This window comes from Siphateles boraxobius, unplaced genomic scaffold (assembly GCF_051911475.1).
Source record: "Siphateles boraxobius isolate OS27281-9 unplaced genomic scaffold, OSU_SipBor_1 26, whole genome shotgun sequence".
Classification (NCBI taxonomy): Eukaryota; Metazoa; Chordata; class Actinopteri; order Cypriniformes; family Leuciscidae; genus Siphateles; species Siphateles boraxobius.
Genome location: NW_027508876.1, coordinates 16882138 through 16906637, shown reverse-complemented (window position 1 = coordinate 16906637; position 24500 = coordinate 16882138). Strand labels below are relative to the sequence as shown.

Sequence of the window (24500 nt, the reverse complement as noted above, 5' to 3'; positions counted from 1 at the left end):
TGGTTTGTCTTTGCAGTTCATCATTAAGTATGGATGTTGATGCAATACACATATGTCTGTACGATTGTTCCACAGCAGTTCTGAAACTGCACTGTAATAATAAAGGAGAATTTATTGCAGAAGGCTGAATTGCTTTTTGAAGTGGAGGCGCAACAGCAAAAGCTAATTATATGACAAATGGCAAAGAGCAGGCAATTACATTCCTGTTTTTTTGGCATAGGCACAACACTGTGATCCATTTTATTTAGAGTTTAAAAGTAAAATGCATCTGGTGTTTAAAAAAAGACCCTCATTCCCTTCAGGGACACGAGTTCACATTAAACTCAATGACTCAGATGTACCGTTGTTTAATTTGTAGCACGGCATTTTCGTTAAACACCATCCCATAAAACCTAAAGTGGACACACAAGACTGGTGATGCTTATTCTTTAAAAAAAAATCGAATTTTACTCTGTAGCCTCTGAGCAAATGTATCTTGCTGGCCTGTGCTGTAACCCAAATGAGGTTCTGCTCTTCCCTGCAGCATGTAGGGCCGTTGCACAGTGTGCAGTGTAGGTGAGTTATGCCAGTCAGAAGAAGTGATGTTTGAGCTCAACTGATGATTGAGCTCTGGATAAACGTGGTCTTATTGTCTCACCCCGTTTCACTCAGGTACCCTGCAGCTGCGCTACAACTTGGGTGGTCTCAGAGAACCCTTCACCATTGATATTGACCAGAGGAACTTGGCCAACGGGCAGCCCCACACCGTTAACATCTCCCGGGTGGAGAGAGACATAGAAGTTCAGGTGGGAAAACACATGAGACCCCACACAACATTACAAGAAGTATCAATGGTCAAATGTATTAAAATACTGATCCAATAATACAGTAGTTAGCTAGTCAGCTTCCTCACTATCCACTAGGCACTTTCTAGAGCAGCATCTTAATTTAAATGAAACTTCAAAAGGGATTGGTTTGAAACGCTCCACAAAGACAACTAACCTGCACAAAAAAATCTATTAACACTCACTATTTCACAATTAAAGTGGATGTTAACATGTTGCTAAGCTAATAACTCAATACTGTAATAATCACAAAAATATATATATAGTTTATAAAACTATATATATAGCTATTAGGTAAAAGTATATTTTGAATTAGGAACTATATTATAGAACACTATTATATTGATATTTTATTTATTAAATTAAATGGTAACACTTTACAATAAGGTTTCATTAGTTAACTACTTTAGTTAAAAAGAAATAATATTGAACTGCACTTCTACAGCATTTATTAATCTATTTTAATGTTAATTTCAACATTTACTAGAACATTATTAAAATCAAAAGTTGTCTTTATTAACTTTAGATAGTGCATTGTGAACTAACATGAACAAATTATGAACAGCTTTATTTTTATTAACTAACATAAACAAAGATTTTAAAAAACTGAAATAGTAGTATTGCTCATTGTTAGTTCATGTTAGTTAAAACATTAACTAATGTTACAAACGAGGCCTTATTGTAAAGTGTTACCTACTAAATTATTATTTTTTATATAATAATAAAACTATTTTGTTATGATAAAATTATATTCGTAATAATGAAATAAATAATATATTGCTTATACATATATTGTCACGTGTCAGTGTTTGTTTTTTATTTTCATTAGTCACATGTCTTCCTTTGTTCTGCTTTCTCGCCACTCATTTGTTTCCATGGTAACCCTCATTAGTTTATCTGTCTCACCTGTTTCCTCGTTAGTCTTGTCAGCTGTGTCTCGTTTACCTGATCTGTTTCCCCATGTGTTTAAGCCCTGTGTGTTGCCTTGTTCATTGTCTGTTCTCCATCCTACTAAGTGTGTGTGAACCGTCTGCCTGTACGTACCTGTTTGAATGATATTGTTAGTAAAAGTTTGCATTGTAACTTTTTTATTCTCCCTCGTCTTCTGCCTGCACCACAACTTGACATATATTAGGTAAAGAGCCAGTAATAAAATGGAAACAAATACAGGTATATAGCTTATACAGTACATATAAAGTAAAAGTTTCGGTTTTGATTTAGAAACTATTGTATTGTAAGTCTATTATAAATCGCTTGACTAAAAGCAGCTGCTAAATGCATAAAAACTATTAAACTATATTCTATTGATACTTTCTTGTATTTAATTAAATTATTAATATTACAGTTACATAGTTATAATTAAAATAATATTCATTATTTCTAGATTTTAATCAAAATTTACTATTTTTTAAGATTGTGGAATGATGCCCAAAATTGTTGCCTATATAGGTTGCTTTTCATTGTTTAGGGACAGAACTCACATGTTAAATATGCGGGTATGTGAGTGAATGTGTGCCATGTCTGTTACCCAGGATGCACTGCATTATGCCGGGCGTACACCAAAGGATTTTCACAGTCCCAGATTAAAGACCGGCAGTCTTTAGGAATCTTACTGGAGTCTCGGTGCGCTCCCGTCGTCTCGATCGTTAAATGTGAGGTGATAACCTGCAGTCGGCGACCCGATTTATGCCAGTCTTTCTCTAGTCTTTCATATCAAACATGTTTGATATTATCGCAAGTCTTTAGTCTGAGACTAAAAACTGTGAACCCAAGTCTTTAGATGTGAGCTGATAATCTTATAAAGTCTTTTCTAAATCTTTTCAAAGTCTTTAGGTGTACAGAAAGCATTAGTCTCACAGGCCCAACTGCAGTACAGAAACAAGATAATTGAAAGCCTCTATTGATCCCTGAACTGAGACTCTGGGTACACTGTAGTAGATTTCATTATATCCTAAATGGCGGAACACGCAGCATCTTGTGTGGTCGATAAGCAGTGTATTCATCAAGATAAAGATGATAAAGGAGTGATCAAGATCACAGGAAGCATGAGCGCTACCACCCCAGATCAGTAGAAATTGTGGTGAAATCAAGTTGAATCTTAGGATAAGTGATCAAAATTAACTACAGAAGGATCAGGAACGTTCAAAACCATGTCAAAGGCTCAATTGTGCTGGCCGAGACCCTTCTCCCCCTTCACCATCGCTGTAAGACATGTGCCAAGAGAATAATATTGAATGACAGAGGTGCAAAGATCATGTCAGATATACTGACCTTGTCAGCAAAATTGTGGGCTTTGTTGTCTTGATGCTTTTCTCTCTCTGGTCAGGCTGTGTCTTTGGGTCCTGGTCTGTTCTGGGCTCCTAAATCAAATAATCAAATTCCTGCTGTCTGGACGGATGAGGCACAGCACAGATAAGCCCGTGGGCATGAGGCTTAAAGATGGGCTGTAGCTCTCTGTAATTCTGCCTTATTTCTTGCGACATAGCTCTTCCAAGCCCGAGATCCTGCAGACCAGAGCTAGAAATCTGGCATGGGGTGAAATATATAGAGAGAAGAGAAAACCATAGGCCTTTAACCCTGTCTTTATGGCCCCTGGGAACCCCACTGACATTGAAGCAAATAGAAACCCAGAGCCATCCTTCACACAATGACCTATGCGTGTGAGGGGTTTATGTGTGTGGGTTTATGGCACAAGGAGCAGCTCTCCTTTACTTTGTTGTGTGTATAGCTGTGTGTTGAATGTCCTTTAGCACTGCTCATGTGCGCGCGCACACTGCATGGCAATCAAGCAGTTAATCTTAAGGTAGATCATGAATAAGTATAAATTGAAGGCAGAGATCCTACAGATAGCTGTTATATTTTTCCAAGTCTGATGAGTTCTTTTTAATTATCCCAACGTGTGTATATGGCTGGTTCCTCAAAATTACAGATACGTCCTATTGTTTTGTTGGAATTGACAAATAACATGAACTTGGGTGAACTTTTATTCATGTCCAATTATCCACTATACTTTTTCAACAATAACAATGTTTTTTTTTCAGTACGTTTTTGTTTTTGTTTTTTTCAGTACGTTCATGAAATTTCAATGAAATAGTTTAAAGTTACGTATCGCCTAGCAACAACCTACAAATCCCAGCATAAACACTCTCGATAAAGTATTTCTTATTAAATCATCTACATTCACAAACCATTGTTAATTTCAACAGAAAAGTAAGCATAGGCTACCGCCTGCGTGATTTGTCATGGCAGAAAGAGCGCTCCCTTTATAATCACTAAAAAAGCTGTCATTCATTTAGGTTAATCGCCATTTCACAAAGTTCTGTTATAATCAATTAAGCTCTCTACACTGCACAATGAATCATTTATTTACATCATGTCTACACTTCGTTTGTTATAATTAAATGATTTGTGAGCGTGCAGAACTCGGTAACGCTTCATTTTACAGTCCTGTTTCCCATGTACATACTATTATTATAGTAATTACAATAACTGGGTAATAACTGGGTAATAACTAGGTACTAACCCTGAACCTACCCCTAAACCTAACCTTAACCCATGTACCTAACTTATATTACCCAGTACTTTCTAGGTAAGTACACTGTAAGTACTGTACTGTAAAATGAAGCGTTTCCCAGAACTCAGCACTGAACAAAAACAAAAACGTTTTGAGCAGTGAGTGGATTCTAAAACGCGTGTGATTGGTCATTGCATTCAAGAAATCTTCAGATGTATTTGTGATGGGCTACATTGCTCAATGCTGAAAAAACACGTTGTAAATAGAAACCTTTGAGGCTCCCCAGACCACAAACACAGATACGCACTGGATCGTTTGCCAAATCTGTTTCTATGGCTGTGCCAGTAAACTTGATAACCGCACCACCACTGTTGTAAAGTGCAACCGCAGAAACACATTTTTTGTATGGGAATTCGGTTTTTACATGAATATTATGACATGAGTGAAGCACAAAGCTTTGTTTACAAAAAGAAATAATAGGTTAGCAATTAAATGTTATGATACATCGCAGCCATGGAAACATTTGGATTCATGTCGAAAGAGAGAGTTGTGCGTGAGCCCATAAATTTAAACTTTGTCAGCTTTGTATTCTGGTTTCCGATCTGGTCACCCGATTATCAGCGAATTTAACACTATTCCATTAGTTATTCCATTGGACCTGGAATCTCTTGTTTCTTTTCCCAAATCTTCACTCACATCTCACCCATTTTCAAAGGGGATTATAAATGTTTCTTTCTTGGTTCGCTTTTAATTAGGCCTTTTATATTTGCATTCTTTACTGTGGTGATAAAGTAGAAAAACGCTGTAGGACAGATAGCCTACCTTTCTAGTTGCATGTCAAAAAATTTTAACATAGTTCTTGTTTTAAAACATTTCTCTGCTCCTCTTAGTTTGAGCGGCTGAAAATGTCAATATTGCAGTAATGAGCCTGTTGTATAACACGTACGCCTGCAAACAAACGCAAACACGCACAAACTGTGATGACGCTCTGTTATCTGCTCGAGCTATTTTATGCTTTTGTCGTTTCCCCCTGTGGCTCAGTGGCGAAACCCAAAGCCTTCGTACGGGAGACCCGTGTTCGATTCCAGGTCTCGCAGCAGATAAAATTTAGTCTCGGCGCGGCCAGACTTGCACCGAAACTTTTCGCTCGTTCAGTTCCAAGAAAATACGACTGTTCCAGTGTATTTTGCAGTAAACAAGCCGGTACCATGGCCCGCTTGCCTGCACAAAGATGCCGTTTCCACGGCGACCCAGAAAAATCATATAAGCAGTGTATTTTCTGGTATTCCGGCCACAGCCGATGGTGTTATGAGTGTAATAAAAATGCCCACAGCCCAGTGTTCATTTCTACACACAAACACAGCCCGCCACAGTGCAGGGCTCGCACAAATGAGATCGACTCATGTCATTGTCCATTAAATGTAGTGAATGTGCCAACAACCCAGTGCCCACAAACACTACACACTGCATGTGCCACGTTTTCTGTAAAACTAAAGCAACACACATACAGTCAGCTAAGACCCACAGTGTTTAAGTCTCGCCGCAGCCAGACTCCACCGAAACTTGTCGCTCGTTCAGTTCCAAACAATGTGACTGTTCCAGTGTATTTAGCAGTAAACAAGCCGGCACTACAGCCCGCTTGCCTGCACACAAATGCCATTTTTACGGCGACCCAGATAAATCCCAAAAGAGTGTATTTTCTGGTATTCCGGCCACGGCCGATGGTGTTATGAGTGTTGTAAGAATGCCCACGTCTCAGTGCCCAATCCCACACACAGACGCAGCCCGCCACAGTTCAGGGCTAGCACAAATAACATCGACTCATGTGGATTGTGCAAAAATGTAGTGAATGTGCCCACGACACAGTGCCCACAAACACTACACGATGCATGTCCCTCGTTTTCTGTAAAAACGAAACCGACACACATTCGGTCAGCACAAGCCGACGGTGTTCTCAGTGCAGTGAATGTGCCCGCCGTCCCGCGCCCACATTCCTTCACAGACATGCTCAACCCCACGGGGTTTGTCCCGTCTCTCTCCACAGCCTGTCATAGAGAATTCGAGCGCGACCAGGCTGCCCGCCGTGATCGGCGTGCCTCCCGCCTCGCACACTATAAACACAGTGTTTATGTCTCAGCACACCGAAGCTCTGCAGCCGCCGCTATGCCGCGGCCAGAGACCGGATTTCATTCTACCCTTAGCTATTCACGCAGATGCGTGGGCAAAGCTTCCCGGGGTATCAGAATGGGTGTTAAACACTAAAGAAGGAGGCTATTCGCTACAGTTCGCTCGAAGTCCCTGCCATTACACGGCGCGAGTCGGAACCACGGTAAACAACGAAGTATCTCATCTACTTCGAGCCGAAATAGCGAAACTGCTGAGCAAAGGGGCCATACAACCTTTATCTCAGGCTCAGAGCGAAGGGGGGCTATACAGCAGATATTTTCTGGTACCGAAAAAAGACGGGAGTCTCAGACCCATTCTAGATCTGCGACAGCTGAACAGAGTGCTTATGAAGCACCAGTTCAGAATGCTGACAACCAGGAAAATCCTCATGCAAGTGCGCCAGGGAGACTGGTTTATGTCAATAGATCTGAAAAACGCCTATTTCCAAATACAAATAGCGTCACGTCACAGGCGATTCTTGAGATTCGCCTTCGAAGGCCAGGCATATCAATACACAGTCCTACCGTTCGGCCTATCCCTAGCACCCCGTACAATTACGAAGTGCATGGACGCGGCCCTCGCACCCCTGAGACTTCAGGCCTTGCGAGTTTTGAACTACTTGGACGATTGGCTGATTCTAGCTCGATCACATTCAGAGCTCATAGAACACAGAACCACATTACTCGAGCATCTCGAGAATCTGGGTCTCACAGTCAATTGGGCGAAGAGTTCGCTGTTTCCCAGCCAGAAAATCTCTTTTCTGGGAACAGGGTGGGACTCGCTGTCTATGACAGCACGTCTGCCGCCAGAGTGAGAACTGGACATTCAGCGCGCCGCGAAACCCTTTGCCGCGGCTCTATAGTCCCGCTCAAAAGGTTTCAGAAAAGGCCTCGGCATCTTCAGTACTCCAGCTGGGCCTGCTTTGCATACGCCCACTACAGTTATGGCTGAAAGTGCGAGTTCCACCCCGGGCATGGACTTCTGGTCTGTTTCACCTCAGGGTCGACATGAAATGCGTTTCGGCTCTGGAACCTTGGAAAATAGCCGACTGGTATCAGTCAGGCGTGAGTCTGGGGACTCCCTCGAGTGTGACGGTGGTGTCCACGGACGCCTCCACCTCGGGATGGGGAGCGCTGCTCGAGGGCAGACCGTTCTTCGGCCAGTGGTCAGAAAGGGAAAAGCTCCTATGCATAAATTGTCTAGAAATGCTGGCAGTCGACAAGATGCTATGGCTGTCCAGAAACAATGTCCCAGCAGGGGAATGATCGCTGCACCTGCAGACGATCCAACTGCTGTGGGAGACATTCGGCAGAGTGCAGGTGGACCTGTTCGCGTCCCAAGAAAGCGCTCACTGTCCGATCAGGGAATCAGGGAAAACGGATGCCCAGTGCTACTCGTGGCTCCGCTCTGGACAAACCAGAATTGGTTCCCAGTCCTAATGCGGCGGACCAGCACTGCCCCGTGGCCGACAAACGGTGAGGAGAGACCTGCTCTCTCAGGCAAAGGGCTCGATTTGGCATCCTCGCCCAGAATTATGGTCCCTACATGCATGGGCCATCAACGGTTACCCGCTAACCTCCCAGAGGGAGTGTTAAATACAATCACGCAGGCTAGAGCCCCGTCTACTAGACGGCTCTATTCCTCAAAGTGGTCAGTGTTCTCTGCCTGGTGTCAAGCTCAGGGCTTTTCACCCGCAGACTGCGGGGTTACGGAAGTGCTCTCCTTCCTTCAGGAGCTGCTGGACAAGGGCAGAACCCCATCCACGCTCAAAGTATACGTGGCGGCCATAGCGGCGTTTGCAAAACCGATGTCTGGCCAGTCACTGGGGAAAAACGACCTGGTCGTGCGATTCCTCAGGGGAGCTCGGAGGCTGAATCCACCCAGACCCCCCTTAGTCCCAGTGTGGGACCTTTCTACGGTTGTGGAAGCCATGAAAGGTGCCCCATTCGAGCCAATCCATTTGTCAGACATGAAACATCTGTCTCTCAAAACGGTATTCCTTATAGCTCTCGCTTCAATGAAGCGCGTAGGGGACTTGCAAGCGCTTTCGGTAAGCGCGTCATGCATGGAGTTTGGGCCTAATGGCTCAAAAGTCATACTCAAACCAAGGCAAGGGTACATGCCCACATCCCTCAACACACCGTTCAGGGCCCAGGTTATTTCCCTGTGCGCCCTCCTGGTTCGTGATGAGGAGAAGGATGCGAGTCTCCTCTGCCCTGTCAGGGCACTGAGAGCTTATGTGTCCCGTTCGTCGGTCTTCAGACAGACTGAGCAGCTCTTCGTTTTGTTTGGCGGACGCTCCAAGGGACTGGCCGCATCAAAACAGAGCCTATCCAGATGGATAGTCGACGCCATAGCACTGGCTTACACTTCTAAGGGCCTGCAGTGTTCTTTGGGTGTCAGAGCGCACTCCACAAGAGGCGTGGCCTCATCGTGGGCGTGGTATAGTGGGGTTACCGATATCTGTACGGCCGCGGTCTACATATATAAGGTTTTACAACCTAGAGGTTCCCGCCTTACAAGCCAAGCTTCTGTCGGTATAGAATTCAGTGCTATCTGCACCGCTGTGCCGGCCCAGATGCTGAGTTTCGCTTGTGCATCGCTCACTGAGCGATAAAACAGCTCCATGGGTGTTGAATAACCCGTACTATTACCCAGTTCAGGCTGAACACGTTCACCCTGTCTGCGTGAAACACTGTTAACATAACTAGCTCCTGTAGGATGCTATTTCTTGGGGAATGATGCTTGCAGACTCTCTTCTCCGACTCTCTGTGAGTCTATTGTGATTATGCACTATATGAGCCACGGGCTACTGCCCTTGGGACTTTGGTGTCGGATCCCGGTACGCACGGCGTTTTGCATTGTGTTCCCCATAGCGTAAGATATTACGCAGTACGAGAGATACTCCCGTAAGAGAACGTACTCGGTTACTAACGTAACCTCGATTCTCTCTAGAGAGGGAACGAGTACTGCATACACAGCTCTGGTTTGCTTCGGCGATGAAAACCAGTTGTACCAGCCTAATCGAGCTATGTTTATAGGGCGAGACCACGCCCTTTCTGGCGGGACGTGACGAAATGGGTGCGAAATGCCCCCATTGGATATCCGTCACGCAGAGCCTTTCTCGATAGGCTGCTGCTGTTGCCGCAGGGCAGCCAATAGGCGCGCAAGCCGTCTTGCCTATGTCTGCATGCTGTTGCACAGCGTTTTATATTAATTCAAAATTAAGGATAATTTTTGGCTTCAATATCTTGTGGAAAAGAGGTTTTCCCCATAACGTAAGATATTACGCAGTACTCGTTCCCTCTCTAGAGAGAACCGAGGTTACGTTAGTAACCGAGTACGTTTTGAGGAGAATGTGTGGCTATCGCCGCACCGGTGTGGATACCGTCATTCGGAATCACAGATTCTACTTTTTGGAAGTATGACCAACGTAAGCATTTTCACTGTAAAATGTCATCTGAACAAGTAAGTAACATCCACTTTTGTTCTGACCAACTAAGGGAAAAAAAGCATTGAAGTAAACCGCGCTGATTAAATCTAACGATCGCTTATCATATCACGTCAAAAAGTGCAAATTATACTGTGTTCTCAAATTGTTCCATGTTAAAAACATGAGCATTGCGTGACTACATTTAATGTGTATTAGGGCTACCTGTAGTTCAGTACTCCTTAACTGTATGAATTAAGTGAACAAGTGCGCTACTGTTACATAATTGAACCATTGAAATGTCTTACCTTTTCAGCAGAAAAAAGCGGCCTCTGCATTCGCTTTGAACCCCTCAAAACACGGAGTTTACTTTTAAAATCCCTTCCGATATTTATCCTTGTTTTCGCATGGGCCTGGTTGCAGTCTCTTTTTTTCTGAAGCCACTCCGAAGTCTTTTCCATTTTACAATGGGTGAATCTCCAGTTGTCACTGGTGATTGTTGTTTGAACCTTTCTGGATCCGCCATCAAATTGATCAATTTAATTATATCAAGTGCTGTGAGAAAAGGCTATAAATCTCAACCTCCAACATACTCATACGCAATATAGCCTTCTAGCCGAGACACCTTCTTTATGTGTACAGAAGTGACGTAATGACGCAAAGACATGCTCGAATTTCCCACAGACATCCACCAGTATCACTGTAATTAAAAACATTATTACAAGCTTATCGTTTTGAATCGAGCTACGGCAAGCAGATAGTTTTGAACACTGGTTAGTTAATGTTCTTGCTCAAAAAATTATTTTGGATAGAAAAGTTTTTTAACCCAGAAAGGTTACGGACTGCAGCTTTAAATTACCATTATTTACTGATATTTATTTAAATGCTTTACAGGCTGTAGTGTGTTGTTTCTTTGATGGAATTGCTCAAATAAACATGCTTGTCCGTTACGAAATGTATGTTTGAGCCTCGTTTATTTAAAAAAAAAATATTTCAAAACAATCCCCCAACTACCGCGCAACCGCCGATAGTTGGTCCATTACCACCGAGGTGGTAAAAAACTGCCACGTCACAGCCCTATCTGTTACGAATATGCTATTTTTAAGGAGAAAACTGATCTAAGTTATGGGCAAATTTTCCCTCTAAAAGCAATCAGAAGCAGCATCTGGCAGGGGAAGGATAAAGGCCCCGAACCTTTCATTGACACTGGCGTCATTTCAAACAAAATCAGACCAAAATTAACTTCTTTTGGAATATTTATTTATTAAAATAGTAAATCATCATATTAAATTATTTTTGATTAATCATATTTTAATTTTGCATTTTAGATTTTTGTAATGCAAGTTTTATCCACCTGTGCATTTTCCAATAAAGAAAAGAGCTTGCTTTAAAAGGAATATGAGATGAGAGACAGTAACAACGGTCCAGCTGACCTTTCCTGACACCCACGCCTGTGATATTTCTTTTGAATGAAACATCACACCCTTTTTGAATCAGACAGTGAAAGGTCAAAACATAACTAAGAGAATAACAGCAAACAGATGTACTTGATCTTTTAGAAGTTTTTGAAGATTTTTTTTTTAAAACCCTAAGGCAAATAAAAGAGCGCTCTTTCATTTAGGGATGTATTATTCATTTAGATTAATGAATACTTTGGGGCTTTCCACAATTCTATCAGGTCAGTAATGTGGTGTATCCTTCACTACATTGCTTTTTAATCCACCTTTTCACTATATCTGACAAACCACTGACTGGAAATCATTCATTTGAAATAGTTTTTAAAAAATTTAAATGTAAGGGCATCTGTTAAGAAACTGCAATGGTAGGCAATGGGTCAAAACACAGGCAAACAGTCCAAATAACCAAGAAGGCAGGAGACACAGGCAAAAAGGGTAATCCAAGAGACAGGCAGAAAATCCAACAAAACAAGATACATGAAACCAGGAATAACGCTCTGAGATGCAGTGTAATACTAGTCACAACCTGGAGTGAACATGGTGTTTATATATATATATACGCAGTCAAACCAGAAATTATTCAGAAACTAGCAGGACACTAGTTCATTTATGTAAGTGAGGATAGCAAAATAAAGTAAACTGTCACTTATTATTCCCCAAAATTCTTCATACAGTGGACTACCAGTAAAATGGGACCGAAAATTATTCAGAAACTTTGACCTGACCGTGTTTTGCTTAAGTGTTTTTTCTTTAATTGCTAATGCAACATTTTACACCACAGACAGAACAAAATTAAGCATTGCTTGGTAATTGTATGGCCTAAATTGGTATTATTTAATTGTGTACTTAAATTTAACAACTGACATCTATTCAACCTAATTCAACAAAAGGATGTCCAAAACCAGTGAAATATCAACTGATTTGATGACTCTGAGTACTTGTCATATTTTATTACCATTTTCTAATTTATAGCGAATAAACTGTAGGCTGGGACTAACAAGTTAATGATACACAGCTGTAGACAATCAGTGATGATGAAACAGGGCAGAGGATTATGGGGGATGTAGTTTTTGATGGAATTGCGATGAACAATAGTCTGTGATGGAGTGTCCCCTGGTGGCTCTCAAGGGCACTCCAGCTGGTGATCGTGACAGCTTCACTGAGGGACACCACTTATTTACCTCAAAATTGATCTAAGAACTGAGAACAAAACTGTTTTAAATTGTTTTACTTTTTAAAATAGTTTTAATTGTTAAACTGTTTTAAATGACGTAATGAAGAGGAAGTGACATTGTTCACAACAAGTTGCCGAGTTCTACTGTATGGTTTTATTTGTACAAATTTTTGTGAGGGTAAACTGTATATTTTATATCTATTTTTGCACTATTTTAATTACTTTGGGGCTTTTTTGCTGTTCAATTTAACTCTTAAATGCATGAATGTTTTGCCAATCATTATTACATATTTGGGTCTTTAGCGACCCATATTTATGTTTAACACGAATGAATCTCTACTTGTCGCGATTATGTACAACTCTCCTGTATTAGAGTAATAATTACAGAAGTCACTTCATCATTGTTTATAATTTTTACAAAAAATTAATGGGAAAATAGGCGTCTTTTCTAATTTTATTATTTTTTCCTTGTTATATTGTTTAATATGAATTGATTTAAGGAATACTAAGAAGGTGATGTCTAACTTTAATAACTGAATGAGGAGGATGAGGAGGGTAGTGAATGACGTCCCGGGTCACTAAAGACCCGAGGAATGCATTTAAAAGTTAATTTATTATTTAATGATTAATTTCATTTAACTCATTTGCTTTTTCTTTTACATTTATTTATTTTATTTATTTTTTCACACAGTTGATCGTAAAATGACATCGACAGGATGCCAGCAGTAATTTAGGTTTTACATTTTTCAAAATCATACATAAATTGACCAAAAAATGCACCTTTCTGGAACTCATTTAATAGAATGACTCATGTCTATTAACCCCCAACCATACACTCGCACTATCTTTTCCATCTTTTTATTCCTTTTTCTTCTATCTCCTGTATTTGTTTGCTGTAACTCTCTGAGTTATTCTCTCAGTGGGGTTGCAGATATCACCCAGGTTGTTGGACACCCCAGGGGGACGTGGATGTTTCCTCCCAGGTCGAGTGTCCCCTCTCTGGGTGTCTGCGGTGCAGGAGGGGCCCATGTCAGATAGGTGGCTTGTTGGATGGAGATTAATTATAGGCTCACAGCAGGACTCATTAGCCCTAGACCCGTCAGAATGGGGCTACAGCACCACAGGGGACAGTCTCTCTCTCCGAGTCATCCCTCCATCCCTGCTGCCCATTAGTTTTCGAGGTAAACAGGTTGAAAGCAATTTAATTTGGTCACATTATCCTGTCGACGAACAGCAACACACACTCCCACATTAGCTGCGGCAGAAACACAAGCCCACAAGGTCTTCTGAGATTCAGAAATGCAATTGCATAAGTTCTGGAGACCACTGGTAGTGGTGAAGGAGGGTTTCCCTGGTTGATTTACCCAGCAAGTGCACCTGGGAGGCGTCTGAATAAACATGCTTGCATTTATCAGTCCGCCACATTAGTGGAACAAATTAGAGCTGAAATATGTCAGACAAATGCTATTGTGTTGGAGCCTCAGTTTCTTTCTGCAAGCCTAATTTGTATTCACAGCACAGTGCAGTGATGAGAGCGCCACTTTCACAACACAGAGGAGGCTGAGAGACCAGCCGTATCTTCAAGCTCAAAAAAGTAATTTAGCGGATATAATTCTTTTTAATACCGGAGCTGAGATGCCTCATGCTAATTAGGACTGCCAGTGAATCAGCAGTAACGGGCTAATTAAAGCTGTCACCAAAAAAGTGTGTGTGTGTGTGTGTGTGTGTGTGTGTGTGTGTGTGTGTGTGTGTGTGTGTGTGTGTGTGTGTGTGTGTGTGTGTGTGTGTGTGTGTGTGTGTGTGTGTGGCTGCATTCAAAATATGAATAGAAACTATAATAGTATACTATATACTACTTAAAATATGCTGAATCTAGCTACATTCTTTGACACTCTTAAGTTTAAATGTATAAATAAAAGTGGCTGTTTATGAATATAAATATATGTGAATACACCTTAAACTAATGCTGGTTCGAACCCTAAACTTTTTAAACTCTAAATGTACACATAGACGCAAATGTTTGAAATATAATACTAGTTAAATCAACCTATATTGATTAGGATTATATAATAAGGATATTGTATATATTCAAAATTATAATAATATTATATGTATGAAAATAATGTATTATTAAATACATGTTAAAATGGTGTTGAATTATAAAATAAATGACAAAATATATCTTTGTATAATTAGTATAATATGATTTAATATCTATTTTATATAGTACAGTATTTAAAATGTATTACATTTTTGAATATGTAACATATCAGAAAACTGCCTCAATATAAGAAGTAGGCTAACTGTTATTAATGAGTGAATTACTGTATGGCCAGAAGATGGCACCATAGCCCACTATAGGAAAAATGCATGGGCATTTTTGTACTTGACCACCAGCAGTAGGCCTACACATTTTCATACCATATTACCTGTCTTTTTTTTTAGGTGGATCATTATCCTCCTGTCACCTACACCCTGCCTGAAGCCTCACACACTCAGTTCACCCTGGTCAAGTCACTCTTCCTGGGGAAAGTCTTTGGTAAGTGCCCTCTATTCCTTTGCAAACTTTCCCTCAGCCTTGGATTAACATGTAGCCTCAATATTTTTTATTTGACCTTATTAATAATACATAGTATGTGTGAGTTTGTTTGTAAAACAAGAGCATACGTCCTAGTTTCCATAGTATCCATAGAATATTTGAGAAAAACTCAAACCCTTAAAAGGGAATGTGCTTTTGTGAAAGAAGTTGGAAAACATAGTATCAAAAATCTGTATTGCCTTAGAGCACCCACTAGGTGGTGCTAATAGACAATTCTGTGAAAATATGATTTTGGTGCATGTACTGTATGGCAAATCTTTATATGCTTTGTTATGCTTGTTCACATATATTTGCATTATACTGGTGCAGAAAAAGCATTATATTTTTATCATGCTCAGTGTAACAAATTATTGCAGAAACAGATACAAAATGTGTAGCAATTCAGGATGTGAAGAAAATGATATTCCTGATTTCCAGTGCACTCTAGGGATACAGAAAGACAGGAATATAATTTCCTTCTGCCAGTCCACAGTGTCCTTGAATGCCCTCTAAACATGTCATTAGCTTTAAGTCAATCCCATAAAGGTGTTTTACCCAGAAGCATGTAGCAGACATGCACTTTCTTCAATGAATACCGATGAGGCCCCATCCAGACCCCATTATGTTCAATTCAGCTCTGCCTGCAAACAGAGTAAAGTGAGTAAAGTGACCTGCTGTTGTTACCAGGCAGTTCAGTCTGGCAATTACACCCGCAACACAAACACCCAAAACCTTTTGGCATCATCCACCTGGTTCGCTGCAGGGTTGTTGTTTTTTATATATTTTTAATTTAAAAAATATATAATAATTAAAAAAAACATTTAATCTCCCAGCCGAATCTGGTGGACTGTCCATCAGAAAACTTCTAATCTTCTTCCTGTCCGCAGACCCGTGATCTCCAGGTCTTGTTAGTCGTGTCTATCAGAGAAGGCTGTCTTTCTGTTTATCAGCTCATGCTGAAATCATGAGCTGTCTGGCCACTGCCCTAGCTGCCTCATCAATGATTTATGGCTGGAGACCCTTTCACATGAATAGGCCACACTCTTTCTGCACATTCTGCTAAAGGCAATGTATGTGGTTGACCTGCAAACTGTTTGACATGGAATATTTAACTTGTTGTATTCGGGAGGATCTGCCATGGTCCCGTCACGGCATTGACATTAGCTGTGGTCTGGACCTGCATTATCCTCCCAGAATTAGTCCCAAATCATAGTAGGTTGAAATTTGTGTCCGAAAGGCGCCCAGATGATATGCTTTTCCTGCTAGATTTTTGAAGCACGCATTGTGCAAGGGAAAGGAAGAGTTTGTAATGTTCTGTTTTGACCTGTCAGTCGTCAAAGCTAATTTTAAATGTGATAAAAGGGTCTGTGGTAGCAAAAATGCTGTGTTATGATATGCTCAGTAAACACCATACTAATAATGCATACTATGTACAGAAAAGCAGATAAGCCCAGAATATGAATGCAACGCATTTAATTATACGTTAAGCGTTTTCCTCCATAGAAAACCAAGAAAATGCTTAATGAGGCTTAATGGACCAACGATTATACACAGTTCAGTTATACATCATAAATTTCGTTATTCATTATTAATAAAACACAGGCAGTAGGTTTGGTCTGTACTCACACTTGTTGTCATAAATACTGAGGGACAACTATTCCAACAAGCTATCTCTCGCAACCTTAATTAAGTGACACCCTGAACACAAATTTGTTTTTGTTTTTTTGTCATATATCTACTTTTCTGTACATAGTATGGTGTTTACTGAGTTTGGTCTTTGAGTACCACTGCATTAAGCTAAGTATTTTCTATGGAAGGGGAAATGCTTAACATCTCATTACAGTTTTTTACAATCGCTATGACAATTTTTTCAAATACTTTTAACAAATTTCCTAAACTCTTAACATAGTTAGCACTACATCCGTCTGTGTAAGCTATACTATTAACACATTTCTTGTTGCTTTAACACAAAATGCATACAATTAACACAAATTTAAAATGCTTGAACTTCTTTTACACACAAGCTCAAACAAGACCAAAACATTGGATTTTTACTGGCAAATTTACCAGTGCTTTAACACTGTATGTCAGAACAGAAAACACCATGTTCTAAACCTAACCCAGGCTAAAGTAAACAGCTGTTTATATTGTGAATTGAAACACAAATATATCCCCTGTATTTTATTCTATTGTTACTGAGAAACAGCTGACTGAATTATGCAAATATATACATTTATTTTTATTTATTTTATTTATTGCAGCAATTCTGTCTCTGTCCTCGTTTTTTCATTACAGTAACCGCACATTCTATAAAGCACTCTGAGATGGGTCTTTTTTTATTGAATTTCTGCAGCAAAAGACCTAAACCCAACAAAACAAAAATGTAGAGAGGCTTTAAAAGAAACTGCAGTGCAAAACACAATCTATGATCAATACAATATACTGTCTGTTGTATAAGGGCAGACCTGACACATATAAAATAAAGCCGTTTCTGTAATGCCATCTGATGTTAGTGTTTTTATGACATTGTGCTATGATTGACTAAATCTTCCTGTTGGACGAGAACATATGTTAGTGTTTTGAAAAATTATTTGATTTTGAGACATGTTTGCAGTGTTTTGGTAGACATAGTGTATTGTTGCTAGTGTATTATTGTATTTTGAAAATTAGTGTTAGAGTTTAGTTTACAATGTGTGAATTTGATCATGAAAATAACTGTTTTGCCAATGTGTGTTGTAAGTGTGTTGGTGCGTTAAGAGTTTAGGAAATTTGTTGAAAGTAGTGAAAAAATTGTCATAGCGATTGTAAAAAACTGAAAACGCGTTGCGTTCATATTCTGGGCTCATCTACTTGTCTGTACATAGTATGCATTATTAGTATGGTGTTTACTGAGTTTGATTATATCATGTATGTATTTCTTTTAATATCACTGGACGCAGGTTTTGTGACATCATCGCGAACGCGTACAAAAGAAGTCCCATTTCATTGGCTTGGCGCCAACCAATAAAACGACTCTTTTGTCCCCTCCCTGCCTTTCTCTCGTCGCCACCACTGATTTGCAAGTGCACAAGTTAGTTTTGCATCTAATATATTGCGAAAAGAGTAGCAAACGTTGCTACTTTGAGAAGTTGCAAGTACCTAATAGTGGGTTTACTGCGAACATGAATGAAAGAATAAGTGCAACTATGTAGCCTACTGCAAGTTTGTGTCTGTCGTTGTATTTTAGTGATGAAGTTTTACACATTTGTGTCTGCAGCCTCAAATTCAGAATACAGGTTTGTGACTATTGTCTGCGAGTGCAAATCTCAACATTCAACTTAGCATAGCATACAAGTACCCTACAAATATATTTTTGGTACAAGTTATCAAATTCACATATAACTTGCATGCTCTCGAGTTTTGCTACTCTTTTACCTTCTTTTAACTTGTAACAAAAAAGTGTAGACATTGTGTTGGCTAAATAAGATATTTATTGTATAGTCAGCTTAATCGATTTGCAGAACTTTGTGAGATCGCAATTAATTAAGACGAGTAACAGCTTAATGATTAAGGGAGCGCTTTTATGCACTCTTTCTAGGCGATAAGCCATTCAAAATTGAAAGGAAACGCATGTTTTGCTACATTAGGTAAAGGTAAGGCAATAGGCTTATTTATTATTCAAAGTAGCTGCCATGCCTTATGCAGGGATGTGTTGATGGGCGACACATAACTATTTCATCTCATTCTATGATTTTAAGGAGGAATCGCATCTAGCCTCAACCCAAAAGTTGGTTCACCCTCCCCCTGTAATACGGTGGTCGAAAGAGCTCAATTCGCTGCAACTGTAGAAAACGCATGCAAATAGAAAAACGCCCGCAAATTAAAGGTGCTCTAAGTGATATCATGCATTTTTTAGGCCAAAATATTTTTTGTCACATACAGCAAACATCTCCTCACTATCCGCTAGCTGCCTGTCCCCTGAACATACTGTAAAAAAACGCGGTCTCTGCAGACACCACAGGCCCCAAAAACGGCAACAAAAACAAACTGAGCTAACCCGCACCACGAAACATAACCGACAGGAAGGATTTGAGGGTGGGGTTTGGGAGGTTAGTGTGCGGATGAGGAGGAGGAGGGAGGGTCTAGCTATTAGGTAGGTGTTTCTCGGCAATGAGTATGTGGATAATCTGGCAACCTCAGTCTGCCTTGCCTACATGCTCAGAATAAATCAAGACAGCTTGTTATACTAAACAAGAACTGTTGACATGGAGACCTAAAAAAAACGAAAGTTAGTCTGTGAACTTCATGAGCGCTGTGACAGGAATGTTGCTGTTGACATTCTGCAGTTGTTCAGGTGGTTGTTTTCTCTGTATGCTGATGCAGGGTAACACTGCAGGGATTCGTGAGTGTCGCAGAGGAGCGATATAAGATCCTCTCAGAGCCTGTACTGTATTCATGAATCAGGCTAAATGGACATTGAGCTGAGTGTGCTATCTGTGTCTCTGGACTGTTATTGTGTTTTAGGGAATTAATCAACATTAAGACTGGGGGGAAGAGAAAAGTATTTGAAATGGCTGAAGTATTTGTTTGCATTTGTCTTCAGGTACTGTATATGCATCACGGTGAGAGTACTGCTGTGCATAGTATTGCGTATTGCTTTTATCATTCAGATTTGTAATAATTTAATTAGGGCTATCAATCATATTTTTTATTTATGATGTAATCTAATTTTTGTAGTTAATGCTTTACATTGATCATAAGTGTCACTAAGACATGTATAATGTTACAAAATACATTGATCTTTTGCACTTTCTATTCATTAAAGAATCCTCAAAAAAATCCAGCACAACTGTTTTAAACATTGATAATAAGAAATGTTTCTTGAGCACCAAATCAGAATATAAGAATGATTTCTGAAAGATAATGTGACACTGAAGACTGGAGAAATGATGCTGAAAATTAAATTTTGACATCTCAGGAATAAATTACATTTTGTAAAGTTTTTTATTTTATTTTATTTTTTATCATGTGCATAAATGCGCTCATTTTGACACACCCAAAAATGATATAAATGCGTTTAGGTCAGGCAGTGTGTCAGAGGAAGTGTGCAGTATGCTGAACTTTTTTCATGTGATATGCAGTTGGCAAAGATACTGATGATACAGCAGTTTGAACTTTCGAGAAACCACTTGCATTCTCCGTCTCTCTCTCTCTCTCTTGCTTTCCATCTCTCCTTACTTCTAGAGTCAGCCTATTTGTCTGATCAATGCCATTTTTCTTAACTAGGAGACTGATCTGATCAATACTGAATCTTGCTATATCATAGTCCTCTGTTAGAGGATGATTTTGAGCAGAGAAACAACTTAAGTTTGGTTGCATTTTTATATGAAATATTTTTAGTGAGTCTCACTCAAACATTTTTATTATTGCTATCATAGAACAAATGTTCTTTGTGCATAACTCCTAACACTCCATACACATGAATATCTTAAATCATACTTCTTGTTGCGAAATGATTACTTATCTAAGCAGTTAGACTCACTTGGCAGATAATTAAACAGCCAAAAGAATCCAATCGATTTACATTGAAAAATGCTTGGTCCAGTGTCTACATGGGTTTTCATCCACATTCTGTCTACCAGAAAGTCGAGCATAAATTTGTATCCCAGCATCATGCACTGCGACCGACACCCATCACATCATCACCCACTCAACACACACTAAACTATGTAAATTTGCAGTAAATTTGCCGATAAGATAAAGCAAATTAAATGACCGTGTGCTTTATGGCCCCTGGAAACCACATTATACTGTACATTAGTATTCAGCATTTCATCACAGACTCTGCCGAGCTGCATGGCTGTGAAAATCTTCTTTATTCTGTACTGATAAAGCGGTGTGGTTCACCAACCCCACCACGCTATCAGTCCTGGTGTAATCTCGCAGACGGCTTTGTCCTGGATGGGTGGAGATGCTTTTCAGCTGAGGGTTCTGAGTGGGCAGCGGGGCTGATGCGCCTGCTCTTTGTTCTCTCTGGGTGGTACTGCACCAGTGCTGCACTATAGCACTGAAATACACTGAAGTAGTGTATCTCAAACATGGGGCCTCAGCACAAAATATAGCTTACATTTTTAATAAACAGACAAAACAATGTTCAAAATAAGCTAAAACAGCTAAAAAAAACAAATGTAAGCTGAAATAAATTTCTTATTTAAAAAGATAGCTCACCCAAAACTGAAAATGTTGTCATCATTTACTCACCCTCAATTTGTTCCGAACCTGTATGAGTTTGTTTCTTCTGTTCAACACAAAAGAAGATATTTAAAAGAATGTTGTTAACCAGACATGTGACAGCAGCCATTGACTTCCATAGAAAAAAAAGAAAAAAATCCTATTGGAACTTCAACATAAGAAAGAAAACTTGTATGGGTCTGGAATAACTTGATGGAGTGTAAATAATGAGTATTTTTGGCTGAACTAACCCTTTAAGTAATTTTTAAAATTGTGATTTCTAGACCCGGAAAACTTATGAAATGTAAAGAAAAAGAAAAAAAACATATCTTAAATAATTTAAATATTGAATATCAATAAATTCATATATATATATATATATATATATATATATATATATATACACACACACACACACACACACACACACACAGAAACACTGGCCAATATAGTGTTGGAGGTTTCATGCCAACACTATATTGTTTAAAGCTCTATAATATTTTATTGACTTTTCAAACTAGAAAGTTGGCAATAAAAAGTGTAAACCATGAAAAACATTAACTTATTTTAATTACATTTTTTTATTTATAATTATTTTTATGCAATTATTTTAATGTTTCCACCCTAAAATAAATGTTTTAATGAGCAGCTTTGTCAGAATTATCTGCAATTGTCTTTGACAATGAGGGGCCTGGAGTCAAAAAGATTGAGAACCACTACTCTGAAGAATTACTGTCTGAACGTTCCTCGGATGTTTTAGATGCAGAAGTTCTCCAAAGTGATGTGAAATTTGAGATAAGATGGGGAACAGAACAGGCTTGACATGACATTACGTGAGAAACATAATGGTGTTTAACTCATTGTGTGAGGAAACATTCAGCTTCCACTTTTTTTGGCTTATATAAATGAAATTATTTTCTATTAAAGTCTCTTGGTGCCCAATTATATTGTTATCATCAACAATTGTTTGAGACATGTGAGTCCTTATGCGTCAAAAATATTAGACTCCTTTTATATATACAGACATGGCTCGCCAAAGTTAGATTCAACAACAATGATTCAGAGGAAAAGAAAGAAGACCATTTTTAGAGGGAATGTAGGACGTCTTTGAAGTATATTCTACAGTTTTGACAGGCTCCCATTGCAGGATAATGATGAAAAAATGATTGAAAGAGGAAAGGAAAAACTCCACAGGGAGAAAACGACTCAAATATGATGTATTTCGTTTGGCAGGTTTTGCATCTTATGCATCCCATCCTCTCTTAATGTCATTCACCCCACAAAGGAGATAAATAACTAGCTATTATTAGCTATTGTAATATGATGAGAGACGTCCTATTGGGTTAAAATCACAGAATAATCACTGAAGCTCAATGGTATCTGAAACAATCGCTCCGTGTTAAATGGGTTTGCAATGATTCAGCAGGTTTGCGCTGGTTGTTTTCAAAGCGAGCATTGCAGGTGGGAGGTAGACTCCTCTTTCTCAAAAAATCCTTTTGTCAGCCGTCACTGAAGGTTATGTGCTTTCATCCCTGGTTGTCTCTTCTAACAGAATGATCTGTCATTTTTATGTTGTTTTTTCTCGTGGCATTTTTTCAGTGGCTTCATGTGCAAATCTGCAGGCACCTTAAAAAGATGCAAATGTTTCAGAAGATTTGATCTCTAGCTGTATTTATTGTTTTAGAGCATTGTTGTGTAAATGATTTTTATCCTTGCAATTCCCAATAGCATTTACACACTGAATTTCTTTAAGCCGATTCAGATGGAAATAGTTTTTCCTTGAGGAGGGTAAGTGCACTTTCACAGATGCACTTTGTGATTTTAATCACGCCCGAACTGCAAAATGCAAATTACATTTTTAACTTAAGAATTCATGTGGCTGCATTAACAAAAACAAAAGATTCACATTTCTGCTTTTAGAGTGTGAATTAGATTGTTAATCCTGCAGGAGTGAACAAATGATTCCCTCAAGTCTGTTTTGACACAGTCATTAAGTACCAATTATGAAAAGCCCCCTCAAACTCTGACGATTTAAGACGTGAGTAATGTACAGATTTATAGCAGGCTACCCTCGAGGGACTGGTTTACATTAGAAAAGCGCACAAAAGATTTAATTCAGATGACTGATAGTCTTTTAATGTTCCCTGAAGACTAAACACTTCCATGTGTTTACTGTGTGTATCACATACAGCTGACCATACCGAGTGTGTAGTATCATATGCAGGCAATTATTAGAACAGGCAGTAATTTAGACTTGTTTATCTATTAAAAAAATGAAATATGCATTTAGAAAAGAACTCTTACACTGGAAATCTATCAGCCCAGTGGGACAAAAGGTTTAATATTAAAGTGCTATTTTAATTTTGTCTCCTACAACAGGTTTGCATGCATCCAAGGTCAAAAAATACATTGCATCTCAAAGAATCCGAAAAACGTTTGTTCTAAGATTTAGTGTCTCTAAAAGCCTCCTTTCCGTGAGCCTACTCTGCTCTGATTGGTCAGATGGTCCTGTCTATTGTGATTGGTCTACCCTTTATAGTGCGTGTCGGAAACAAATGCCTATTACCATATAGAGGGTATGCATTGTTGACGTCACTTTCCCAGGGGAACCGCCCCCTCAGCCGAAATGAGTGGCAAAAGAGCTGCTGCGTGACTGGATTTAATAGGGGAAACTGCGGAAACGAGAGTAAAACAAACGATGGTTGGACTCGATATAAGTGTTCCTTACAACTTAGGCCTACCAGAGATCCAGTGATCCATGGATATTGACATGCAGCCATTGTGTTTCCTGACATTTATATGTGCCTGATTTCGACGCCGGGGAAATACGTGAAGCAAATTTGCCTGTGAAGGCTTTATATAAATACAATATAGGTAGGTCTAAATCCAGGTAATCACAATATCAATGTTATATATAGGCTATAATCATATCGTCCAGCCCTAAAACTTGTAGCCTATAGTTTTTATGTCAGTTTATTTAAAAAAGGTCCGATTATGCGTAATAAGCCGACATGGTCATGTAAACGCGAAAACCCGTTTTCTTTTATCGGAGTATAGGCATCATAACGGGCTTAAGCATAAACCGGTCGACACAGGTAGTTTTTTGCCTCTTACACTGATTTTGCATTATGTAAACGCATTAACCTG

At 39.4% G+C, this 24500-nt stretch overlaps 1 protein-coding gene across 2 annotated transcripts in view; it reads left to right on the top strand.

Annotated features, from left to right (window-relative positions):
* The window catches only part of cntnap2a (contactin associated protein 2a), a 511778-nt gene that overhangs the window by 472652 nt on the left and 14626 nt on the right, over window positions 1-24500 (top strand). For both annotated transcript variants that reach the window (XM_077244572.1, XM_077244573.1), the window contains exons 20-21: window positions 652-785; window positions 15011-15104. In XM_077244572.1, coding sequence (XP_077100687.1) covers window positions 652-785; window positions 15011-15104 — 228 coding nt within the window. The remainder of the gene's footprint in view (window positions 1-651; window positions 786-15010; window positions 15105-24500) is intronic.